This window comes from Sordaria macrospora, chromosome 4 (genome assembly GCF_033870435.1).
Source record: "Sordaria macrospora chromosome 4, complete sequence".
In the NCBI taxonomy this organism is placed as follows: Eukaryota; Fungi; Ascomycota; class Sordariomycetes; order Sordariales; family Sordariaceae; genus Sordaria; species Sordaria macrospora.
The window spans coordinates 2,793,136-2,814,551 of NC_089374.1; the positions used below are offsets into that span (position 1 = coordinate 2,793,136).

Sequence of the window (21,416 nt, forward strand, 5' to 3'; positions counted from 1 at the left end):
TAGAAATACATGAGGGCAAAAAAGAAAAAGTCTTTGAGCGTTTTATTCATTGGTATCGTGCAAATATCCCATGGACGACCAAAACCAAGCCAATACGTGTCCTAGTCCAAGAGGAACTCAAGGCTTGATAGCAAGCAAGCAAAAGACGACATAAACCAAAGCCAAAAGCACAGAGCCTCCATATCGTAGTAGTGTCCGGATCCGAACCCAATCAAGTCAGTTCATATGTACTTCAACAATCCAGAATCTCCGCCTCAACACCGTGCGCAACAGCCCTATTCCGAGTCCTCGTCATCGTCCGACAATAACTCGTCAACAAGCTCATCATCATCTTTCCCTTCATCTTCTCCGTCTTCATCATCATCCCCGCCGTCTTCGTCTTCTTCTCCGTCCTCTTCCCCACCCTCTCCGTCTCCTTCTTCCTCCTCAACCTCTTCTTCATCTCCCTCCTCCTCCTCCACTTCCTTCTCTTCTTCTTCTTTCTCCTCTTCCACCACCTCCTCAATCTTCATCCTCTCCATCACTGTATCCTCATCACTATCGTTCAATATCTCCTCCACAATACTTTCCTCCGTACCCGCTCTACTGCTCCGTCCAGCAGCGCTCAACCTTGCCTTGGCCTTCATAGCACTAGCCCTCCTACTCCCTCTCCTCCCAGTAGTCGGTGGTTGTTGTTCTTCCTCTTCTTGCTCGTCTTCCTCCTGCTCCTCCTCTTGTTGCTTCTGCGGTGGTTGCACACTAACCACACTCTGCGAACTCTGCCTCCTACTAGTCCTGCTCCTAACAGAAACGCCTCTCAGCAACCTCCTCTGTTCCGTGCCTGGCGTCTCCTGAGCTTCTGTTGCAGTCGTATTCGCCGGTTTTGGCGTTGTTTCGCGATCGTCAGCATCATCACCATCATTATCGCCGACTTGGGTGCCGCCCATTTCTACATCTTCTTCGTCTTCATCTTCCTCCTTGATGGAAACAGCAACACTGACTTCTCTCTCCTTTCTCTTCCTGGTGTTAACAGGCGCACCCGCAGCAACAGCAGCACCAGACACAGACGGCGCGACGGAGCCGGCTCTGGAGACAGCCCCGCCTCCACCAGCTTCGCTAGCCGGGGGCGCAACACTACCCGCTCGGCTAGGAGCGACGCTGCCTGCCCTGCTAGCACTTCTTCTGTGGCCTGTGGCGCCTGAGGCGATGGAGGCGTGGCGGCCCGCGCCTGCGGCGTTGTTGGCGGCGTCTTGCTCGGCAGCGGCGTCGAGGGCGTTGACAATCTTGCCGAGGGAGACGTGGATCTTGTAGAGGGCGTTGCGGGAGGTAGCGTCCGACAGCAGGTTGTTCTCGACGGCGTCGGTGACAAGGGCGTAGACGTCGCGGATCTTGGTGGGAGAGGAGGGGTAAGAGGAAGGGGAGGAGCCGGAGGGGATGTAGAGCTTCGCGAGGAGGGCGGCCATGATGCGCTTTTCTTCTTCTGTTTTCTATGTGTCAGTATTACACGATTTGGCAGCGGGAGGAAGAGGAACATGTTGATAGGGAGATACGTACTGGCTCCGTTCCCTTGCAACCTTTCGAGAATATCTTTGGCGAAGTCGAGGTGAACATCTGCCGAAACGGTCTTCTTCTCGGGGTCAAGACCGGCGCTGAATCCTTCATCTGGGTTGTAGCACTTCCTGGGATCCGTCCAATCAACCAAGCAGGCAGCGATGGTCGACATGCTCACCATCTGATCATCCACATCGGCCTCTTCGTCGTCCAGGCCTTCACGCACGTTGTACAAGGTGTGTAACGCGTCAAGCGCGACCCGGCGCATCAGATCCTGGTTCTCTGGCCGCGAGTAGCAGAATACAGGCAAGAAATAGTTGAGCGCCTGCCTAACGCTCTGGTTCGCTGCACTGGCGGGCTCAAAGTACGCAATTACAAGGGTCTTGAGCAACTCGGCAGAGACGTCAACATCGCTGACAACGCGGCCGAGAAGCAGCTTGGAGACGGCCACGGTAGCGGCAGCCTGGACCTCGGGAGACCTGCCGCCGGCGCGCAGGGCCTTGACGTAAACCTTGAGGAGATTGGTGTTGTTGGAGAGCAGCTGCGCGCCGTGCACGTTGAGAATATCGGTAAGGATATGCAGAGCGGTGATCTGGAGAGCAGTGTGGCCCTTGGCGAAGAAATGCATAAACAGGGTGAGGTTCTCCTCGGCAAGCGAGCGGTCGAGGAGCGAGCAAAGGCCGAGACAGACGAGACCGCGCTCGCGAACAGGGGCCTCGTGGCTGCGGACGGCGGGAACGACGAGGTTGTTGAGCATGGAGACAAGATGATCGTTTTGCTGGAGATTGCCAGCGACATTGGTGAGCATGCACTGCACAATGTGGAGACACTTCATGTTAATCATGATCTCCTTGATGGCCTTCTGGGCCGCCTCCTCCTCCGACAGTTCAGGACCCTTGTTCTTCTTTTTCTTAGATTGAGAATCTTCGTCGTCGCTGACCTCGGATCTAGCTGAGTGGAACGACTCGTTGTCATCAATATCGCCTTCATCAGGAACGTCGTCAACGATGGTGTCGTGCACGTCGGCGACGGCTTCAAGGACAATACTGCAGAACTCCTTCTCGCCGGCGGCATCAGGGGCGCAAAGGTCTCTCAGAACCTGGACAGTAAGTTTAGTGACTTCGTCGGGAAGCTCCGGGATAGAAAGGGTTTGTCGCAAAAGGGCGAACATCTTGCGACGGCCGACTTCATCCGAATAATCCAGGGTGAGGGCGATATGGAGAAGCTGTTCCACGATGAACTCTTGTTCGACGGTGTCCTCTTCCTCCTCTTCGTCTTCCACCTCCTGCTCGTTGATCCTCTTGATGGCATCGATGAGCACCTTGACGTATCGTTCCAAGTAGAATGCGAGTTTGGTAACTTCGGGTAGCTTCTGGTCGACAAGGGATTCATATTTCCCATTGCCCTCGTTCCTACAGAAGTCGTTAAATGTCCGGGCAACAAACACGGATTCTGAGCTGAGTGTCTCCCAGAAGTTGTCATCAAAGTTTACTGCATTTCTGTAATCAGCACGGCCCTCCCAGAAGCCCTTCATAGCCTCAAGAGCGACACCGTTCTCTCCTCCAGAGTTGACAACATCAATGCGCTCCAGGAGCTCCAGCAGGGCCTCCATGCTTGGAGGTGACACCTCAGAAGGCTGGCCTCCTTCAACGGGAGGCGCAGTACCGGCGCAGTCCTCGATCCATCTTTCACGGAATAGGCGGCAGGCAGCCTTGCGCACATTCTCATCTCTGTCGCGTAGACCCCAGCGAAGAAGCTTCTCTCTCATAGATAGTGACAAGTGGCGGAAGTCACCCAGCGCAGGCAGAAGACGGGAGTAGACAGCGCGCCGCGTAAGCGCATCTTGGTCGCGTGCTCGCTCCAGCAGATATGGTAGGGTCGTGGGCAAAATCGGCAGGTTAACCAGGAGAGACCTCCTCACATCGGCACTAGGGTCGTTCTGCAAGACTTCGAGGAGCTTTTCGAGGAGACCGGTCGATCCATCATCGTCACTATCATCGGAATCCGGTTCACCCTCAATCTGGTTGCCTGCCAAGCGTCCAAGACCCAACACAGCTTGTGCGCGCACCATGGCCTCCTTGTCGCGAATCCTCCTAAGTAGACTCGACCGCAGTTTCTGGAAGAGGTCGTCGTCAATCGCGTCGAGAGAGTTGATGATATGGGATATGAGCTGAGTTGATCGGTAGCGCACGAACTTGTCCTTGGCGATCATCAAGGGAAGAACGGTTTCCATCAAGTGTCCGGTGAGTCGGGTACTGGGTGTCTCGGGCATGGTGCTGGCATCCGGGTCGGCCTCGCCGAGAATTTCGTTATCCTTCTCGACGGCGTGGCGCAGGAACAGACCGATGAAGCGGACCGTCTTCTCGCCGACTCCTTCGCTCTTCTTGATGGGCATAACGCGCAGAACGCAGCGCACAAATTCCTTGTTGAAGTCATCTTCCTCGAACTCGTCGGCCTCGGCGGGCTTCTTTGTACTCGTCGGCTCGTAGCAGCATGCTTCTTGGATCTTGCGCAGGGTCACGGCCAGCTTGCGATGGGATGCGGTGGTCTTTTGGGCGTCGCGGAAGACGGTTGCGACTTGTGTCCGTAGCGCATTGTCGGGAGTATCCAAGGGTGCTTCTGGGACGACCGAGGCCTGGCGCGACCCGCGTGTCGCCCTCGTCGATCTGCCCGGCGCCATGGTCGGCAACGGCTGTTGGTATTAGCGGGGCCTGCGCAGCGGCAGTCCTCTATTTGTATGCGATGAAGAAGAAGTTACAAGTAATTCAAGCCCAAAATAAGAAAAACAAGCAAAAAAAGAAAGACGTGGTGGGGTTTTGTAGGATGGGTTGCGACGGGACGAAAGTGACACTATCCGCGAATGGAAGTTGTTTTGTTTACTTTGCATTGGACTACTGCGAATTTCCTAGCGGCCCCCGTCAGCGGGAGAGGGGCACTGTCCATGCGTCCACGCCTGCTGTCGCAGAACATGATCCCCCCGCCGGCATGTCAAGCTTCCACTTGTGCCTGACTGAAGAGACGGGAAGCTAGATGGTCTGTGCGCCCCGCCTTTACAAGTAAGTGCACGAGATGCCAAGCTTTAACGAAACGATAAGCTCCCCTGCACCTTCTTATCGGGGCTCCACCTCGAATATTTTTCTTTGGGCGAAGGGTCCAGAACTGTTGTCGCTGGGGGGAAGCTGTACTCAGTGCCTGCTTCCCTTCCACCATAGTTGTGCATTGAGAGTGGTGAGGGCCACTTCACTTTCGGCAGTTTGTCTTTGCATTCATTTGGCTGCTCTTTTCAATTTTCCTTATCAACATCACCACCACCAACACCACCAACACCCAGTCTTTACATCACAACACAACCCGCCTGCAACAATGGGCAAGGACGGGAACAAGAAGCGCCAGCGCGAGGTGGACGAGGAGATCCCAGTTGATCCCGATGCCATCAAGGATTCCGATGCTGCTGCCCAGGAGGGGCCCAAGAGCAAGAAAGCTAGAGTTGAATCCAATCGCTCTCTCTTCATCCGCCAGCTTCCCCCAAGTGCCACCGCCGAGTCCCTGACCGAGTTCTTCTCTCAACATTTCCCCGTGAAGCATGCTACCGTCGTTCTCGATCCCAAGACCAAGACCTCGCGCGGTTATGGTTTCGTCACCTTTACCGATCCCGAGGATACCCTCGAGGCCAAGGCCAAGCTCAACAACTACCTGCTCCAAGGAAAGCGCCTGAAGCTCGACATTGCCGAAGCCAGACACCGTGATGCCAAGAAGACCGGCCCCATTGTGTCCAAGGTCGCCGAGGAGAAGAAGAAGCGTGCTGAGGCCGCCGAGGAGGCTCAGAAACCCAACAAGCTCATCATTCGCAACCTGCCGTGGAGCATCAAGAAGTCCGAGCAGTTGGCCGAGTTGTTCAAGCCCTACGGCAAGGTCAGGTTCGCCGATTTGCCCAACGACAAGGGCAAGCTTTCCGGTTTCGGTTTCGTCACCCTCCGTGGTCGCAAGAATGCCGAGAAGGCCATCGAGGCCATCAACGGCATGGAGGTCGATGGCCGCCCATTGGCCGTCGATTGGGCCGTAGACAAGCAGACCTGGGACGAACAGAACGGCGGAAAGTCGGACGAAAAGAAGGAGAAGAAGGACAAGAAGGCCAAGGAGCCCAAGGACAAGAAGACGGAGGAGGAGGAGACTGCTGGCATGACACAGGAGGAGAAGGATCTTTACAACTTCTTCAAGAGTCAAGGCGATAACCTCGAGAGTGAGGATGAGGAGGCCGAAGATAAGGACAAGGAGGACGATGAGGAGGAGGACGACGAAGACAAGGACGAGGAAGATATTGAGGAGGATGAGGAGGAGGATGAGGACAAGGAGGAGGAACCGAAGCCCAAGAGAGTGACCGACAACTCTCTAACACTCTTCATTCGCAACCTGCCATACACCACCACCGACGAGCAGCTGAAGGCGCACTTCACCCAGTTCGGCGGTATCAGATACGCCAGAGTCGTCAAGGACAGGGCCACCGACAGGCCAGCCGGTACCGGTTTCGTGTGCTTCTTCAACGAGGAAGAGATGAAGGCCTGCCTCAAGGGCGCCCCGCGCCACCAGCCTGCCCCTACACTCGCCAAGCATTCCGTTCTTCAAGACGAGACCGTTGACCCCGAGGGCAAATATACGCTCGACGGGCGCATCCTGCAAGTCGCCCACGCCGTCTCCAAGGACGAAGCCGAGCGTCTCGCCGAGGCATCAGCTGGCAAGAAGGACAAGGATAAGAGACGTCTCTACCTCCTGAACGAGGGCCAGATCACGCCCTCGTCCACGCTCTTCAAGGTCCTTACCCCGGCCGAGATCAAGATGCGCGAAGCGTCTGCCAACCAGCGCAAGAAGCTGATCCAGTCCAACCCGTCGCTGCATCTTTCGCTCACCCGTCTCGCTCTGCGCAACCTGCCGCGTAACATTGACTCCAAGGAGCTCAAGTCGCTTGCTCGTCAGGCCGTCGTCGGGTTCGCCAAGGACGTCAAGGAAGGCAAGCGCGCGCCCATCTCCAAGGAAGAGAACTCGCGCGGCGGCGAGCAGGACAAGGAGAACGAGCGCCTGCGCAAGCAGAAGGGCAAGGGTGTCGTCAAGCAGGCCAAGATCGTGTTCGAGACGACCGCGGGCACCAAGGTGGACGAGAAGGTCGGCGGCGGCAAGTCGCGCGGCTACGGCTTCATCGAGTACTCATCCCATCGCTGGGCGCTCATGGGCCTGCGCTACCTGAACGGGTTCGCGGTCAAGAACGAGCTCGGAAAGACGCAGAGGCTTATTGTCGAGTTCGCCATCGAGAACGCCAACGTGGTGCAGCGCCGGAAGCAGGACGAGGAGAAGCAGAGGACGATGACCCCCGCGGAGAGGAAGGCGGAGTCGGAGGAAAAGAAGAGGTCCAAGGAGGCTAAGGAGGCTTACAAGGCCGGAAGGAAGGCTGACAGGAAGAAGGGCAGCAAGCCGGAGAAGCCAGCTGGGTGGAATAAGGGCAAGGACAAGAAGGGCCCTGCTGAGGTCGCCAAGGCCGCCGCACCAGCGAAGGAGGTCAAGGCCGAGGATATCAAGGTCGATAAGAAGGGCAAGAAGAGCGACGAGGCCAAGGAGGCCATTATGACCAAGATTTTGGCGAGGAAGAGGCAGCAGAGGAAAAAGAAGGCCAACGTCAGGGGCAAGAAATAAGCTCTGCCTGGGTTCATGGGGTTTAATGTAGGGAGTGGGCATGTATCATATTGACTGGGTTTCTCATGCTCTTTTATAGTTATATCACGTTCAAAAGCAATGTTTTAGCGTTTTCCAACACCTTTTCTTTCTCTTCCTCAGTAGGATACCTTTGCTAAAGGTTAGCTGGGTGGACTCTTTTGCGCTCTACGTTGTCTTCTGTTTGTTTCAGCTTTGTCCAATCCTTGCAACTTCTCTCTTCACCTCCTATTCACCTCTCTTTACTTTTCTTTTCACTCTCTTTGAACTTCTCGTTTTACTTTCTCTTCACCTCTGTTCACATTTCTCGCCTTCCGCTAATTCCTTTGTAATAGAGCGAAAGCTAAGAGTAGGCACAGTATCCCCGCCCTGCAAACGGGTAAACTGTTCTTGATTCCAATTCTTGACGAGGACAAAGCTCAATGATATTATTACGCCTTCTACATGCAACATTACGGAACAGAACGCCTTGCCAGCCTTTGCTTTTTTTTCTCGCTTACTCGCTCGCATGCCTTCTAGATACCGAAAAACAAGAAAACGCCACCCTTCCCGCCAAAAGTCAGATTTATACAGCAGCACTCCTCGTTGTCTCCAACCGACTTCCTTGCCCTTCATCTTCCTCTTGTTCTCTGTCTTCCCTAACCCCATTCTCTCCACCACCTAATACCCTAAAATTCGGATCCGTCCCTCTCCTCCTCATCCCCATCCTACTTCTGGTATTTCTACCAGCACTGGTCCCCCGTATTACCGTGTCCGACCCGTTGTTACTACTCGTTGTAGCATTCGCTGGGGTCATATGCGACGAACTACCGCCACCACCGCCCATCCTCCACCCACCACTTAACAACTCCGCCAACGTCCCACTTAGGCTCCTCGTTCGCCCTCTTATCCCTTGGTCTTCATGCCCTTGACCTTGCTGTCCCTCTCCCTTGTTACCGCCCTGCCCGCCTAACCCGGTAAGATCCAACAACGGGCCAAAAGTGCTGGTACTACCCACCGCACTTCCGCGCCCCCTGCCGTTTTCCAGATCGTAGTACCCGTCGTCATGGCCTATTTCGTCCTGCGGCACGAACAAACTGTTTCTCAGCCCCGGCCTGCTTCGTCGACCTGCTATCCTCCTCTGCGTAGGCGAGTCGTTTTCTGTCGACGACATGCCGAGGTGGGGGAGTAATCTGTCTGCCACCACGGCGCCAAGGGTGGACGAAAAGGGCGAAGGGGAGATCATGGGGGGGTTACCGCCAGCATTATGGTGATGATGGCCGTAATGGTGGGTGTGTGCATAAGGGTTGGAGGCTCGTGGTAGAGAGGAGGAGACTGGTGCGCGGGGGGTAACGGGCCGCGAGGCGGAGGGGGGTGTCCGAGCTGAGCCGGAGCCGGCAGCGGGGGAGGAGCCGCGGGTGATGGTGATGTTGGGCCGGGGGGTAGTTGAGAGAAGGTCGGTGGTGGCGAATTCGTCGGAGGAGACGGGGATGGAGGGGATGGTGTCTGAAGAGATGGTGTGTGGGCCGATGCCTGGGTGTTGGTAATGAGCGTCAATTTCGGGGATGTATTCTTCGCTTCTGTTCCTGTCTTGCCAGGGATTGTCGAGCAAAGGAGCGTCTTCGTTGTCGTTGTAATCTCCTTCTTCGACAAGAGTGTTCTGGGATTTGGGTCCGGTGCGAGTGTGCGAAGGATAGCCGGTATCCTCCGCTTCCTCGACTGCTGATAGGGGCCTGACCGCGGCTTCTTTAAAACTGACACGCGACGACCGGCGGGATCTCGCAGAATCGCTACGTCTGCGAGAGGGCTGGCGGGGCGTGTGGGGCGATGAGGAGGTCGCGGCCACGACTGCCGCTGCTGCTCCTAGCGTTGGGCCTTGTTCTGCAAGGCCAATGGTTTCATCGATGCCCTCGGCGTCGGAGAGAACATCCTCTTCATCCTCTTCCTCTTCATGGTGCGGCCTGCCGCTGGTAATAAGGAATACACCGAAGAAAGTCAACATGCAGCCGCCGATAAACTTGAGCGCCTGCTTGCTGGTTGTCCTCTCAAAGTCCCGATACAGGACGGCACTGCCAATGATTACAGATAGCGTAAACAAAACGAATTGGACGGGGATGACCTGGGTAGAATCGAAACGCCGGAGTGCCTTGTTTACATAGTGGACTTGCATGACTGCGGTGGTGAGCAAGACAAAGAGTAAAACGTATGTAATAGGTGTGGTGAATGCGCCGAGGAGAGTGGAGGAGAGCATAGATGAGACGCCTTTGGTGGAGAGCGCAGTATATCCGCCTATGTAACAATGGGTATTAGCATTAGGCAACTGCTGGTAAAGTGGTTGTAAACGTACCGAAGAGACCGACCAGACCCAAATCTATCAGGATGGTTCGGTTGCCGTACCTGGGGCTCGCCCACATAAGGAGAACAATCAAGGCACAAGTGATGCCCATGTAGATCTCGAATTCCATGGTCGTGATCGCATCCCATACTTCATGAGGCCCCATCTTGGTCTCTTGCGACTCGGCACTCAAGACCACTGTCACGGCACCGGCCACGGCAATAAGGACACCGAAGAAGTCTCGGCGACGGAAGACCTCTTTGAAAAAGATGGGCGCAATGACACAGTTGGAGACCAAAGCTACCACGCCGAGTGGGCTGACAACGGAAGCCGGAGCAAAGCCATATGCCAGGAAGTTGCCCGTCTCACCCACTGTGATCAAGCCCTGGCCTAGCCACCAGTACGGATCCTTCAGATATGTGGTTGCGACCTTGACCTCCCCTCCAGTGGGAGTCAAAGACTCGGACCAACCTGAGTCCGTGGAATCGGAGGACCGTGTGAGAGGTTCGGTTTCGTGGGCAGCAATGGCCAGGTCGCTGTTCGGATGGCGAATAGCGTCCTTCCTCGAGAGACTCGCATCAGATGGGGCTGTAGTGCCGTATATACCACCGCTTCCAGAACTTGAGCTTGTCCCACTCGCCTTGGCCCTAGCCTCCCTGAGCGCCTGCTTTGCGCGCCGCCGTACCTCGGCGCGATGTTGATTCAACCGAATGTGGGCATATCGCTGGACGTTGAGCGCGAGAGCTATTAGGATGTTGCCGCAGATGGCGGTGATGATGCCGATCAGCGAGGACCAGTTCTGGAGTTCGTCGTCATTGCCATGATCGCCTCCGTCGGTGAAGGGGATATCGACGTCAGATATGTATTCTATGGGCCACAGACCGGCTGCGGATGCGGGAGCGGGCAAGCGCATGGTTGCCGTTGGGGCTGTTGTCTATACACGGTTCGGAACCGGGATCGGAGGAGTTTTGGTTCGGGGTCGAGATGGGGATTCGCGAAGGGTCGTGGATGGAAGCGGCGTTCCTGGTGAGCAACGCACACGGGCTCGTGGCGTTCAAGGCTCACTGCGTCTGGTCATGGAATGTTGGCTCGTCAATGGGAAGCGCATGTGAAGCAATCGGTTGGCTAGGTAAGGTATATGGGACGGCGGATGATGCCCTGCTCGCTTCCGCTTGTATGTGTGTACAATAGGTAGGCTCGACTCGAGTAAGGTTCGGTTTCAGTAGTGGTTGTTGGCTGTTGACTTGGGGGGGGGTATTGTCTGCCCGTATGGCCTCTTTATCTTTCTGCTTTTCCGGCTGCCTACTACCAACAACGTGACAGATTCGCGCTTGAGACGAACGAAGAAGGAAATAGTAGGAAGGAGGAAGCAAGAAGTAGTCGAGAAGAATAGGAACCTCGGGAAATGTCGACGTCTATTACGAGACTAGTGTCGCGGTAGTCGCAGTAGCTGATCGGAGTTTAGAGTGGATGTTCCGTCGAGGGGTGAAATTGCAAACAGCGACGGAGAAAGGACGGTGTCCAGGTTGTATATCGAGATCCAACAGAGTGATGAGGACGGGAATGGTGGTGGTTGTCGAATGCGCAGCCCGAGTTGTGCGCGAGAGTCCGAGACTTGGTTGTCTAACCCAAGCCAAGGTAGATACAATGCTTCCAGGTTGTCATACGAGATGCTCATTAGGGACAGGAACCCTTGAGGAACCCGCGACACTAACAAACTGTGCAGACTCAGATTCGATGGCGTCGCTAAAATGGGTGCCGTTCTTGCCGGGATGAAGGTGGGATCGAGGGTCGCTGTTGCTGCCAGGAATAGCGCCAGACGAACCCTGGGAAGGCTCGCCTCATGTCCGGATTCTAGCGTCTCAGCGCCTGGGCTGTCATTGAAAGCTCCACTTCCATATCGCTATCGGGTCTGGTAATTCCAGCGATTCCAATTTCCAGGCTGTGGTGGGGTAGCTGCCCGTGCTGTTAACGTTTCCACCCTTCTGGATCTTGGTTTGTTTTTGTTGTCTTCAATGTTAGGTGCTGTGTAAACTTTTCAGGTCTTCAACCTCGCTTCACGCTCTTTTCCCGCGCATTGACTTTACCAACACTTTGGGTTCAACATGTCCATGTGGAAGCGGTGTTGTCTAGGCTTAGAGTGTGGATTGTCGTCGTTGTCAAGACTGTATACCCTCTTGCCTCTACTGTGTATTGGACACTGCGAGTTAACGACACCTTTAAACGCTAACACTTATACACAATACTACACCTGTATGTCTTTGACTGATATTCCATTTGGGTTGGCGAGGAAACAGTTTGAACCCTCCCATGGTGCTTATGGTAGATCTCAAAGAGGGCATGGAAAGGTGGTCCTTTGTCAGAATACAATGTAATTCTCTTGAGGTTTTGTCTCGTTGCTCAGATATCGACAGATAGCCGTAGAGGTACGCGTCTGATATCGAGGTACGTACCTCAGCTGTCCCGTGCAACAGAAGCATCTAGAGAGTGCCACTGAGGTCATTCTCCAAAACAGTGGCATCACACACAATGGAAGCTCCAATTCCCCACCCCCACACGTTAGCACGGAAACGACCTCAACCTCCAAGTGAAAGACGCATCACCTGTTCTTCACTTCCCCTCTTCAACTTGGCTCTTCCATCACAGAATACTCGATCCCACCATCGGTAATCACACCACAATGCGCGATGACAACGACCCCCTCAACGAATTCCTGAAGCCCTTCAGGAAGTTCAAGGAGCACGTCGACGACAACATCGGCGCCGGAATCCACACCATCCTCGACTCCATCCTATATCTCACTCCCTATCAGTTATCCAGAAGAGATGCTCCGTCCTCGCCAGCCCTGGGCACCGACATCACTCGCGGCAAGAACCTGCCTGACATCCGCGCATATGAGAACAACAAGGCGTCTGAAGAGCTAGAACGGCACTTCGATGAGCTACGCAATCATGGCACCAACTACTTCGAAGCAGCCCGCGCCTGGAGGCTTTTCCTTCTACGCTCCAATTACTCCCCGGTCCGCCTTTCTCTCGAGCTCGGCTGGAAGCCCGTTCCCAGGGGTCTAAGCTCGGAAATGGATCCGACTTTGTTCGGCTGGGAGGACGCCTTTGAGGATCTTCTGGCCGAAAGCTCGGCCAAGCCGATGAGGAGTCTCGAATCCCACTGGTTCACCAAGCAATATCCCCTCTATCCGAAGTACCTCGAACAGAGCAAGACCGTGACCCCGGACATGCTCCGAGCGCTTGATATGGACCAGAGGATACGCTTCCGCAAGCTTGACGAGGCCTGGTTCCCGCTCTACTCTCGGTTGTTCGTCGACGCCTCCGACCGTCGTTATTGCTCGCCGCGCAGCATGGACGAGTGGATCGAATGGAGGAAGGCGGAGGCCAAGAAGGACGACTTCCACAACAACATTCTTTCTCAGCTCGTGACAAACCTCGGAGTCGACGCTTCCCGCTGGGCCGACAACAAGAACAGGAATAGGGACGAGGCCGTCCTAGAAATGCAAGGACGCATCATCAACGACGTCAGCAACTCGATCGGCAACGTGGTTGATATGTCCAGCGGCTTTTTTGACAATCTGAACTGGTTCATCAACAAGTTCGACCGCGCGTTAACCGAGGACACAGAACGGGAGTCGAAGAACAACAAGGATTTGGCAGAGGCCAACAACTCGAAAAATGACAAGAGGCATCCTGACACGGAGCAGGATTTGTCTGACGTCATCTTGTCAGCTTTCAACGAGTCCAACCGGTCGCTGAGCACCCTCTTCAAGTCCATTGCCAGCGAGGTCAAGGACACCAAGCGCTTCTTTGATGACTGGATCGATTCTCAGGATGGTGTACCAACGGACAGCAACAACAATAACTCTGACAGTCTCGCCACCAAGTCCTCCAATACCGATATCGCTCCTCGAGACAATAGCACCGTCACCACCACCACTAGCACCAATGAAAAGGGCAGGGTGACCGAGACCATCAAGAAGGAAGAGTATACTGACGCATCCGGTGCCGTGCACATCAAGCAGGAAATCACCCGGAAGGATGCCGAGGGCAACGTGATTAGCAGATCGAGCAGCCACTCGGTTTCAAGTAAGCGCTCTTGGTCTTTTGGCAGCAACGACAACATCGATGCTGATGAAGACGACAATAAGACCAACTCCTTCGCCAAGAAGGACCGTGAAGATAAGGACGACCATGACGGGAAAGATGGGAAGAAGGAAGGGTGGTTCTGGAAGTAAATAAAATGGTTGATAAGTGATGACTTGAGGTCATCCATGTTATGAGAAGAATGACTGATGCTTCACAGTCACGTTCTTGTATGTACGATAGCAGCCTATGGTATATCCCTTTCCCTTCTCCTCCTTCGATCGACGTCAATACTACTATATTAATTTCCAATAGGTGACATGGTTCGAAGGGGTGTATGTAGCAAATGTTCTCATGCCTTATGTATATCTGATGATCTAAACCACTGCTTTGCACGAATATCTACGCTGTTTCAACATTTCTATTTTTACGGAAGCTATTCTAACGTGTATCATTGGACACTCCGAGCCATTGATGTTCCGTATCCGTTAGATATGGAAGCGGTGTTGGTTCACACCTTCATTGAGACAACGATGTGCATACGGAAATTGAGGGAAACCGTGAAGAGAGAGATGAATAGAAGGTGAATAAAGCGAAATAGAGATAAAGAAAGAAAGGCAGAGGTGAAGAGGGACTGGAGTAAGGTAGGAAATCAATATATTATCAGACATGGAAGTAAAGCAGGTGAAGGGAAATTCGAAACCTTTCCATCAACTTGGCAGCATTATGATAAAGGGGCATTACAACCGCACATTTTAAGTTGTCAGCTAAGCAGAAAGCGAAAGTTTTTCATAACAGCTACCTAATTGAATCAACTACTTCGCTAACTGGTATCTATGCAGAAGGGGGGGGGGGGGGGGGGGGGGGGGGAGGACCGAACAAGGAACATGTGCGCTTGTTACAACTTCACCAATGCCATGATCTCAGCATGGCTTCTTAAAATCTCAGCCACGCCAAACATCAGTCAGAGACAGAACAGCCAAGGGTGCGCCTTCACTCACCGGCCCTACTTCCTTCAAAGTTTCCTCCTCTCCCACAACCTCCTCATCTTCCTCTTCCTCCTTCTTCTCTCCTCTCTCCACAACAGGCCTCCAATCCGCAATAATCCCGATCCTCTTCACATTGCCTCTGTTGTCGTAAACATCAGAAACGTACCCAGAATCAGAACCATAATCGGATCCAGACCCAGACCCAGACCCTTCTCCTTTGTCAAAGAACGTCCCCAGCTTCAGATCTTCCTCGGTAGTGACCAGATATCCCCTCTTCTCCAGCACCTCCTCGCGCATGCGATCGATGAAATAGTTGAAGTCCGCTCGCTTCTCAACAAGGTATTTCTTCAGGCCTTGTCCTCTGAACTTTACGGGATTCCTCCCGCGGTCAGTGCCAAGCGATATGCCCGCCTGGCGAAACGAGTTGAGCGCGAAAAGCTCGTGGTAGCCGAGGGAACGGCCGCTGTCGAGGTAATAGTCGTGGTAGGGACAGAGGTTTTGGTTGTGCAGGATTCTGACTTCCGATGTCCTCGGGGGGGGAGTATCGGTAGTTGGATACTGCAACTGGTGGATGTTGACGTGATCTGTAGTCAAGTTGCAATGGAGGCAGGTAAGCGGTTGAGAAAACTCGGGCCAAGGGTGGCTTGGGATGCTTTAATTTGGGTCGTTTCCTCGTAGTTAGCTTGTTCTGTATGATACTGCCATGTCGCTTTTATGGATGTGGTTAGGAGAAGGAAGATGGCATGGGATTTTGTGTTGTCTAATTGGGCATTTGTGCGGTACTACAACGTACCAGGCAAAAACATTGTTCGAGCTTTGGGGAGCGTAAAGAATGTGCTTGTAGTATCGGAACCTTTTGAGCATTTGGGTGTCTTGTTCGCGTTCTGGCCACAAGTACCAGGATCGGTTAGTGACCCTCGCTATGCAGAGCCAAATTTTAGGCAAAATGCACGACATGCACATGGCCAACGAACTGTCGAAAGCAATGTCGAAAATGTGAAGATTGGTAACTTACTAAGTCTGCAATCTTTCGGCGAAACTTTCATGAAAAGCTTGTCCGCTTCGACGGCCTTGGCTCCTCGTAGCTGGAGAAAGGAAAAGGTACCAAGTCTTCCAGCTCTCATAGCTCGAACAAGTCTCGCCTCCTCATGATTCAATGGCAGCTCCTCATCCTAGAAGGTATCCCAAATTATATGACCAAGTATCCGTAGTTTAACAGGTTCCACCTTGATGAGGGTCAATGTCTCTGGCTCCTTAAACATGACGCGGGTGCCATCGAAACACATGTCCCAGGTCAGCTGTAGAGCCTTATCAACGAGCCGATCAACGTCTTGTTTTGATGCAGCCACCAAGTGATGGATCTCTTCGTCGTTCTTTGTGTCCTGATTCGTGACCCGCAGATAGGCCTGTTTCTGGGGGTGGACGTGTTCTTGGGGGTAGATCTCCCGCAAATAAACCGGAATGTGGGGAATTAACGAATTGATGGCGCCTTCGTGGGGGTATCGCTCGTGGACGGAAGCAAATTGATGGTTGTCTTCGTTCTTCTTGGTGTCCGGTTTAGTTATCTGCGGATAGGTCTGCTTCGGGGAATAAACTTGTTCATCGGGGTACCTCCAGACCTGCTCCCGGAAATCAGCCTTGTCGTATTGGCACCCCTCGTGGGAAGGAGTGAAAGGTGGTATGAGTGGATTCATGCTGAGAACGATGTTTCTGGATGTGATGATTCGTGAGAATGAATATTTTGTAACGGAATCGAGACGTGAACGAAAGAGCCGGTTGAGAGCCAATGAGAAACGAATGATGTGTGGAAAGCCACCGATGGAATATAAACTTGGAAGTCGGTGGAGGATCCAGTCAAGCAGATGGGGTTTGAGCCCAAGTCGATGATACATTCAATCGTTCGAGCGAGGTTCTCCGAGGGCACTACTCTTCGCTGCATGCCAAAGGGGAAAAGCCTACCTACAGTACATCTTCTCCCCCCCGAAGCCGGGATGATGATACAATGACGACGCTTCTTCCCCAGGAATCTTTACTTCAGTCCCCTGATATGACTGGGCAATGGAGGGCAAACCATTCTGGTGCGGTGGATGGAAGGCACAATAGTGTCTGCAGCAAGAGGAAAGAATTGCACCTTCCCCCTCCGAAGTGGGGGAGTTGACTTGCTGGCAACGTTCCTTCCCGTGAATTGTTTGATTTTTTCATCTTTCCAGTAGGTAGTGAAGCGTCACTTGGGGTGGAAGGAAGAACCAACACCGTAGATGTGTTGAAGAGGAAGGTTGTCCTCGAAAAGATCTTAAGTGACAGCTTCCGTCGACGTCAAATACCCTGATCCACAATTAGGGCCATTCATTCGGAGCTAATTCCGCTGAATGCTTGATATCCAATCATTTGTCCAACTAAGTCCCAATGGGGAAAGAAGGGTACGTACCTCCATCTGCTCACACCACGACACCCGACCAACAACCCAGCTGCCCTGTGGTAAAGGCATCTTCAAGTCTCAAAAATATCTAACGCGGATGAAATAGGCTTTAGAAAGGGGTTTAGACATCAGAGAAGGTATTAAGCAAATGAGGGTTGGCTTAAAGACGAGTAAAAGCAGCAAACGAGAGCAGCCACTGCCATTCATCGAGGTAGTACCTTTTGACACTCTCCCCTTTACTTGTACAACCCTTTCGTTCCATGTTAAGCCAGCGCCAAAAGCCATAGTATCTCCGCGCCGAGTCTTGTCCCCGACCCGCCCAAGCAATGCCCAATTTTCATTCCTCTCCGCCCCAAGGCACCACAAATCAAAAGCCACCAAAGAAGAAAGGACTCTTCGATCCATTCATCTGAAGCGGAGACGCCGGAACTTTCATCGGAACCGGCACATGGCCCTCAAAGACTCCCCAGGACAAAGTGTCATCTTCCGCAGCACTCGTAGGCATGGCTTCTTGGGCCTTGCCCTTGCCATTACCGTTGCCCTCCTCCTTGTTCTCCTCATGAGAAGATGCCGATAACGACGAACTAGCAGCGACTGTAGCACGCCTAGCAGGAACGATAACACCACACTCCCAGTTCCGGCAGGTGATTTTGGGCTTTTTGGTGTTACGGTCTTTGATGAGTCGGCCCCTGATGGAATCATGAAAAGTGAGTCGATTAGATATTTTCCATGCTTTAGGGTAAAGGGTGTGCAGAATATGGAACTTACCAAGCACTCTCTGACATATTAGCACTGCCAACGTACGCGAAGCCGCTCACAACCTTCTTGCCAGGTTCGTCTTTGGACTCTTCTGTCTTCCTGACGAAGATCATCTTGTCGTGCATGAGCATGCCTGGTCTTGTGGATATGCAGTCACGCAAGACTTCGCGGGGAAAAGTTGATGCTTCGAACCATTGCTTCTGAAAGCAAATAGTTCCGGCGTCCTGTGAGTGCCACGTCAGTATCGTGCCGTTGGTAAGGTATGATGAAGAAGAGAATGTCTCGAAGAAACAGGACAGAGGTGACTGCCGACTGACCTTTGCGATGCTATTCCGCACCGTGTGCTTTGACGGGAAATAAATCCGAGTATGTTTCCTGACCTCGGCTGCACCAGGATCTAGCACTTCTTGGCCCTTCTTGCCTACTGGCCGACTCTCGAGCTCTTTGACACCGGAATCACCTACATCGCTGTTAGCAGACGAGTAGCAACTCCTTTGTTGTGAGCTCTGATAATTTGCATACCTTGACAAGCGTAGTACAACGCTTTAAGCAGAGAATCCTTGATGGATCCCAATGATGCAGCCTGTAAGCTAGAAATCAGCCAAAAAAAGTTGGACAGAGATAAATGTAGAGCACCCACCACGACATCCATCTCGATTGTCTTGGATGTACCAAGACCTAAAGCTTTGACAGTACGACCAAGCCCACAATAGCCTGGTAGAAATGCGATTAGCTCATGCCGTAACTCTGTACAATATTGTGTGTTTAAGCTTACCTGTCCTCCAAGCTTTATCATCAACGGGAGAAGCGGCGCTGTTGTAAATAATTAGTATCAGTTCGATGTGTGTGTGAGGAGTTAGTGGCCGAACTCACATTGAGTGAACGAAACCATAGCGCTTCGTTTCCGTCCAGTCATACTTCTTCAAGCTTTTGATGAGACCATCATCCAGCTGCTTGGCCTTGAGGAAATACAATAGCTCCTCGCCAAAAGGGGTGAGCGCTCTTGTTACGTCCGGTTCATCAAGTGCAGGAAGGTCGATGATAAATAGAATCTGAGAATGTCCTGTTAGTAACTTTCTGGCTTTAAAAAGGACTGGAAGATTTAGACTCACGTTCTCCATATCACCCGTCTCACCCCAATCAAAGCTCACCAGATTGGCGCTAGGAACAACAATACGAAGATAGTCTTCGTACTTGAGCAGTTGAAGCTTCGAATGCATGCATCCCGGTCCGTTCATAGGAACAAGATGCTTCCGTACTGTGGGAAATCCATCCAGCCAATTCTACGTTAAAAAACGAAAACGTTAGCAAGTATATCCTCTAAAGTAAACAACATGGCAGCCTCAGCTCTTCAAGTTGTGTCTCGAATCCAAAGGTGAACTCACACTGATCTGCTCTCCCTGGTTAGGCGCACCCCGACAAAGTATCAACTTTGTCTTTGTCAGATCCAACTTGTCAAACAACCACGCCTCGTCCAGAATAAACGTGCTTAACACCGCCAGCTGCAGCTTATCCTTCTGGAAGACCTCTTCGATCGTGATATCGTCTCCCTTCCTTGCTTGACCACGGACCCACGTTTTCTTGACCGCACCCTTGGGAAACGGCAGTTCTGGTTTTGGTCTACTGCTGCTCAATGTACGCCCAGCAGTGAAGAATTGTCCCACGCTTGCTGCTCCTGCTGATGGTGCTGTCGCCACTTTTCCTGACTCTGACGGCTTCGCCTGCTGCTGCTTCCCGGCTTTGACCATGCGTCCTGTGACAGGAGAGCTGTTGGATCCTTGGGAGCTTGCCGTCTTATCTTCGTCAGATTCTGGTGCTAGCAGATCGGCAATTGTTTGTGGACCAGTACCAGTTTTGCTGTAGTTACTACTACTGCTCGACATCTTTGGACGCTGCTGAGGACGGGCGGTAGTGGGACTGGGGGAATCCAAAGCTGATGATGCTGGCCGCTTCTTGTTCTTCAACCGAGCGAGGCGCTCCTCTTCCATCTTCTTCCTGTCTAGGCCGAAGAGTGCTGATACACTGGATGTCTGGGCAGAGGTGGTAGAGGCTGATTTTCTGGATTCAGAGGGTTTGGCATCCTTGGCAGTAGGCTGTGATTCAACCGCGGTTTTACTCTGACTTTCGCCATTTTCCTCGTCGTCTTGTGTTAGGTCGATAGTGGCGCTTGACTTGCCGGCAGTTTGCGGTTTGAAAGGATCTTGGCCAAGTGACAAAGCAATGGTGACGCGCAGTGCTTCGTCATCGGACATGTCCTCGGCGTCGATGACCCGTGCGCCCCTGTTGTCGGCCATTGCATGTAGGGGAGCTCGTGATGAAGCAAAAGAAGTTGCGCGGTTGAGAGAATAGTGCTGACGGCCGAAGTGACTGTTGTGAGATGAGATTCTGGCGGGACGCGCTGATGTGGTTTCACACGGAAGGGAGAGTTGCGACCAAAAAAGAGGGAAAAGCTCTATGTGAATTGGATATGCGTGCTGAAAAACAAATCTAAGGGTCCCGAAAGAAGGAAGAAAACAGAACCGTTCCGTTTGGTAAGGGCGATACTTCAGAAGTGTTGCTGGGTAGGAGAGGTAGACAAGAGCGAAAGTTTGTTTGTTCGGACAAGACGAATGAAAGCGGGGTGTGCGAAGCAGAGGCCTCATCATTCAAGCGATTCGAAGATGACAACAAGACACTCTGCACCCAAGCATCTCAGGGATCATGGCATTTCGACAATAATAGTCAACAATGGTATCGTAGAACACCTCTTTTGTTTATCTTTTCCTTGTATCTAGATTTTCTATCCCGCGGCTGAGCTTGTCGGCGAAGTCCAAGCTTCCGTTCGTTTCCTGTCAACGCTGTTATTCAGCACTGAAAGGGTTAGGGTTATTTCCAAATAGAGAGCCTTGACTCCGATGTCAATCAATGTTTTCATATACTTGTTGGCAGTAAACACCATTCGTGTGTTCCGGGCACTCTTTTAGTCTGCATCATCCCACGTGCTCTCCATATTTTAATCATCATATTTAAAGTCATATCCTAGAAGTGAGGTTGGTGTAGTTGGTTGCCAAGTTGCCCTCTTCAGGACAAGACACAGACACCAGATTATCATGAGTTCAACTGAACCAACGTGGTGGAGGGTATACATGGTTTGTGACATTCCGAAACTATGTCTCACTACTTGTACTATCTAAGCTGGCAGACCATATACCCCCCTCCAAAAAAAAAAATTTTTTGTTGTTTTTCGTTTTATTTGTCGTATAAGGTGTGTGTGTGTGTGTGTGTGATAATGCGTCGTGGTGTGTGTGGCGTGCATAAGTACCGGGTATAGTTCGCTGTGTATGTACGGATCCCATTGGCGCAGGGTCCTTTTCGTGCCTTTCCTCTCCTGACTTCCTAACAACCGTCCCCCGAATGTGATGGCCTTCGAAACGTCCTCCAATTCTTGACAACTCCGAGTTCCCTTTTGCTGAACGCCCATGATTCTATGCGTATCATACCAAAAACCTCCCCTCGTACAACAGGCCCACGCCTGCAAAAATGAAATAAGGGTCCAAATCCCGCCCAACTCCCAATGACGGAATGGGTATCACCAAAAACCAATGCCGCAATGCAGCAAGTCAAATGGACCACAC

At 52.6% G+C, this 21,416-nt stretch overlaps 5 protein-coding genes across 5 annotated transcripts; 2 read left to right on the top strand and 3 right to left on the bottom strand.

Annotated features, from left to right (window-relative positions):
- Positions 1 to 2: 2 nt before the first annotated feature.
- SMAC4_07101 (uncharacterized protein) lies at positions 3 to 4,262 on the bottom strand. Its single transcript, XM_003345769.2, has 2 exons — positions 1,534 to 4,262; positions 3 to 1,459 (listed from the first exon to the last, which is right to left on the bottom strand). The coding sequence occupies exons 1-2, from the start codon at positions 4,208 to 4,210 to the stop codon at positions 276 to 278; spliced, it is 3,861 nt and encodes a 1,286-aa protein (XP_003345817.1). The 5' UTR covers positions 4,211 to 4,262; the 3' UTR covers positions 3 to 275.
- Positions 4,263 to 4,599: 337 nt separating this feature from the next.
- SMAC4_07100 (uncharacterized protein) lies at positions 4,600 to 7,317 on the top strand (the record flags this gene model as incomplete). Its single annotated transcript, XM_003345768.2, has 1 exon — positions 4,600 to 7,317. The coding sequence occupies one exon, from the start codon at positions 4,600 to 4,602 to the stop codon at positions 7,210 to 7,212; it is 2,613 nt and encodes an 870-aa protein (XP_003345816.2). The 3' UTR covers positions 7,213 to 7,317.
- A 478-nt stretch (positions 7,318 to 7,795) lies between these two features.
- SMAC4_07099 (uncharacterized protein) lies at positions 7,796 to 11,457 on the bottom strand (the record flags this gene model as incomplete). Its single annotated transcript, XM_066090570.1, has 2 exons — positions 9,557 to 11,457; positions 7,796 to 9,498 (listed from the first exon to the last, which is right to left on the bottom strand). Exons 1-2 carry the CDS (start codon positions 10,455 to 10,457, stop codon positions 7,796 to 7,798), a joined length of 2,604 nt encoding a protein of 867 aa, XP_065946857.1. The 5' UTR covers positions 10,458 to 11,457.
- Positions 11,458 to 12,187: 730 nt separating this feature from the next.
- Positions 12,188 to 13,862, top strand: SMAC4_07098 (uncharacterized protein). The gene has a single exon (XM_003345766.2). It carries the CDS (start codon positions 12,225 to 12,227, stop codon positions 13,785 to 13,787), a length of 1,563 nt encoding a protein of 520 aa, XP_003345814.1. The 5' UTR covers positions 12,188 to 12,224; the 3' UTR covers positions 13,788 to 13,862.
- A 3,548-nt stretch (positions 13,863 to 17,410) lies between these two features.
- On the bottom strand, positions 17,411 to 20,554 carry SMAC4_07097 (uncharacterized protein; the record flags this gene model as incomplete). The annotated part of the gene is made up of 9 exons (XM_066090569.1): positions 19,188 to 20,554; positions 18,915 to 19,085; positions 18,676 to 18,854; positions 18,578 to 18,615; positions 18,443 to 18,516; positions 18,325 to 18,385; positions 18,120 to 18,262; positions 17,812 to 18,026; positions 17,411 to 17,732 (listed from the first exon to the last, which is right to left on the bottom strand). The coding sequence occupies exons 1-9, from the start codon at positions 20,445 to 20,447 to the stop codon at positions 17,411 to 17,413; spliced, it is 2,463 nt and encodes an 820-aa protein (XP_065946858.1). The 5' UTR covers positions 20,448 to 20,554.
- Positions 20,555 to 21,416: the final 862 nt, after the last annotated feature.

What these genes read in the sequence shown, in the direction of transcription:
- SMAC4_07101 (XM_003345769.2), bottom strand. Translation starts at nt 4,210, where the DNA reads ATGGCGCCGGGCAGATCGACGAGGGCGACACGCGGGTCGCGCCAGGCC. An exon ending in GTTGCAAGGGAACGGAGCCA is followed by an intron (nt 1,460 to 1,533) that starts GTACGTATCTCC and finishes CATAGAAAACAG; the next exon opens with AAGAAGAAAAGCGCATCATG.
- SMAC4_07098 (XM_003345766.2), top strand. Translation starts at nt 12,225, where the DNA reads ATGCGCGATGACAACGACCCCCTCAACGAATTCCTGAAGCCCTTCAGG.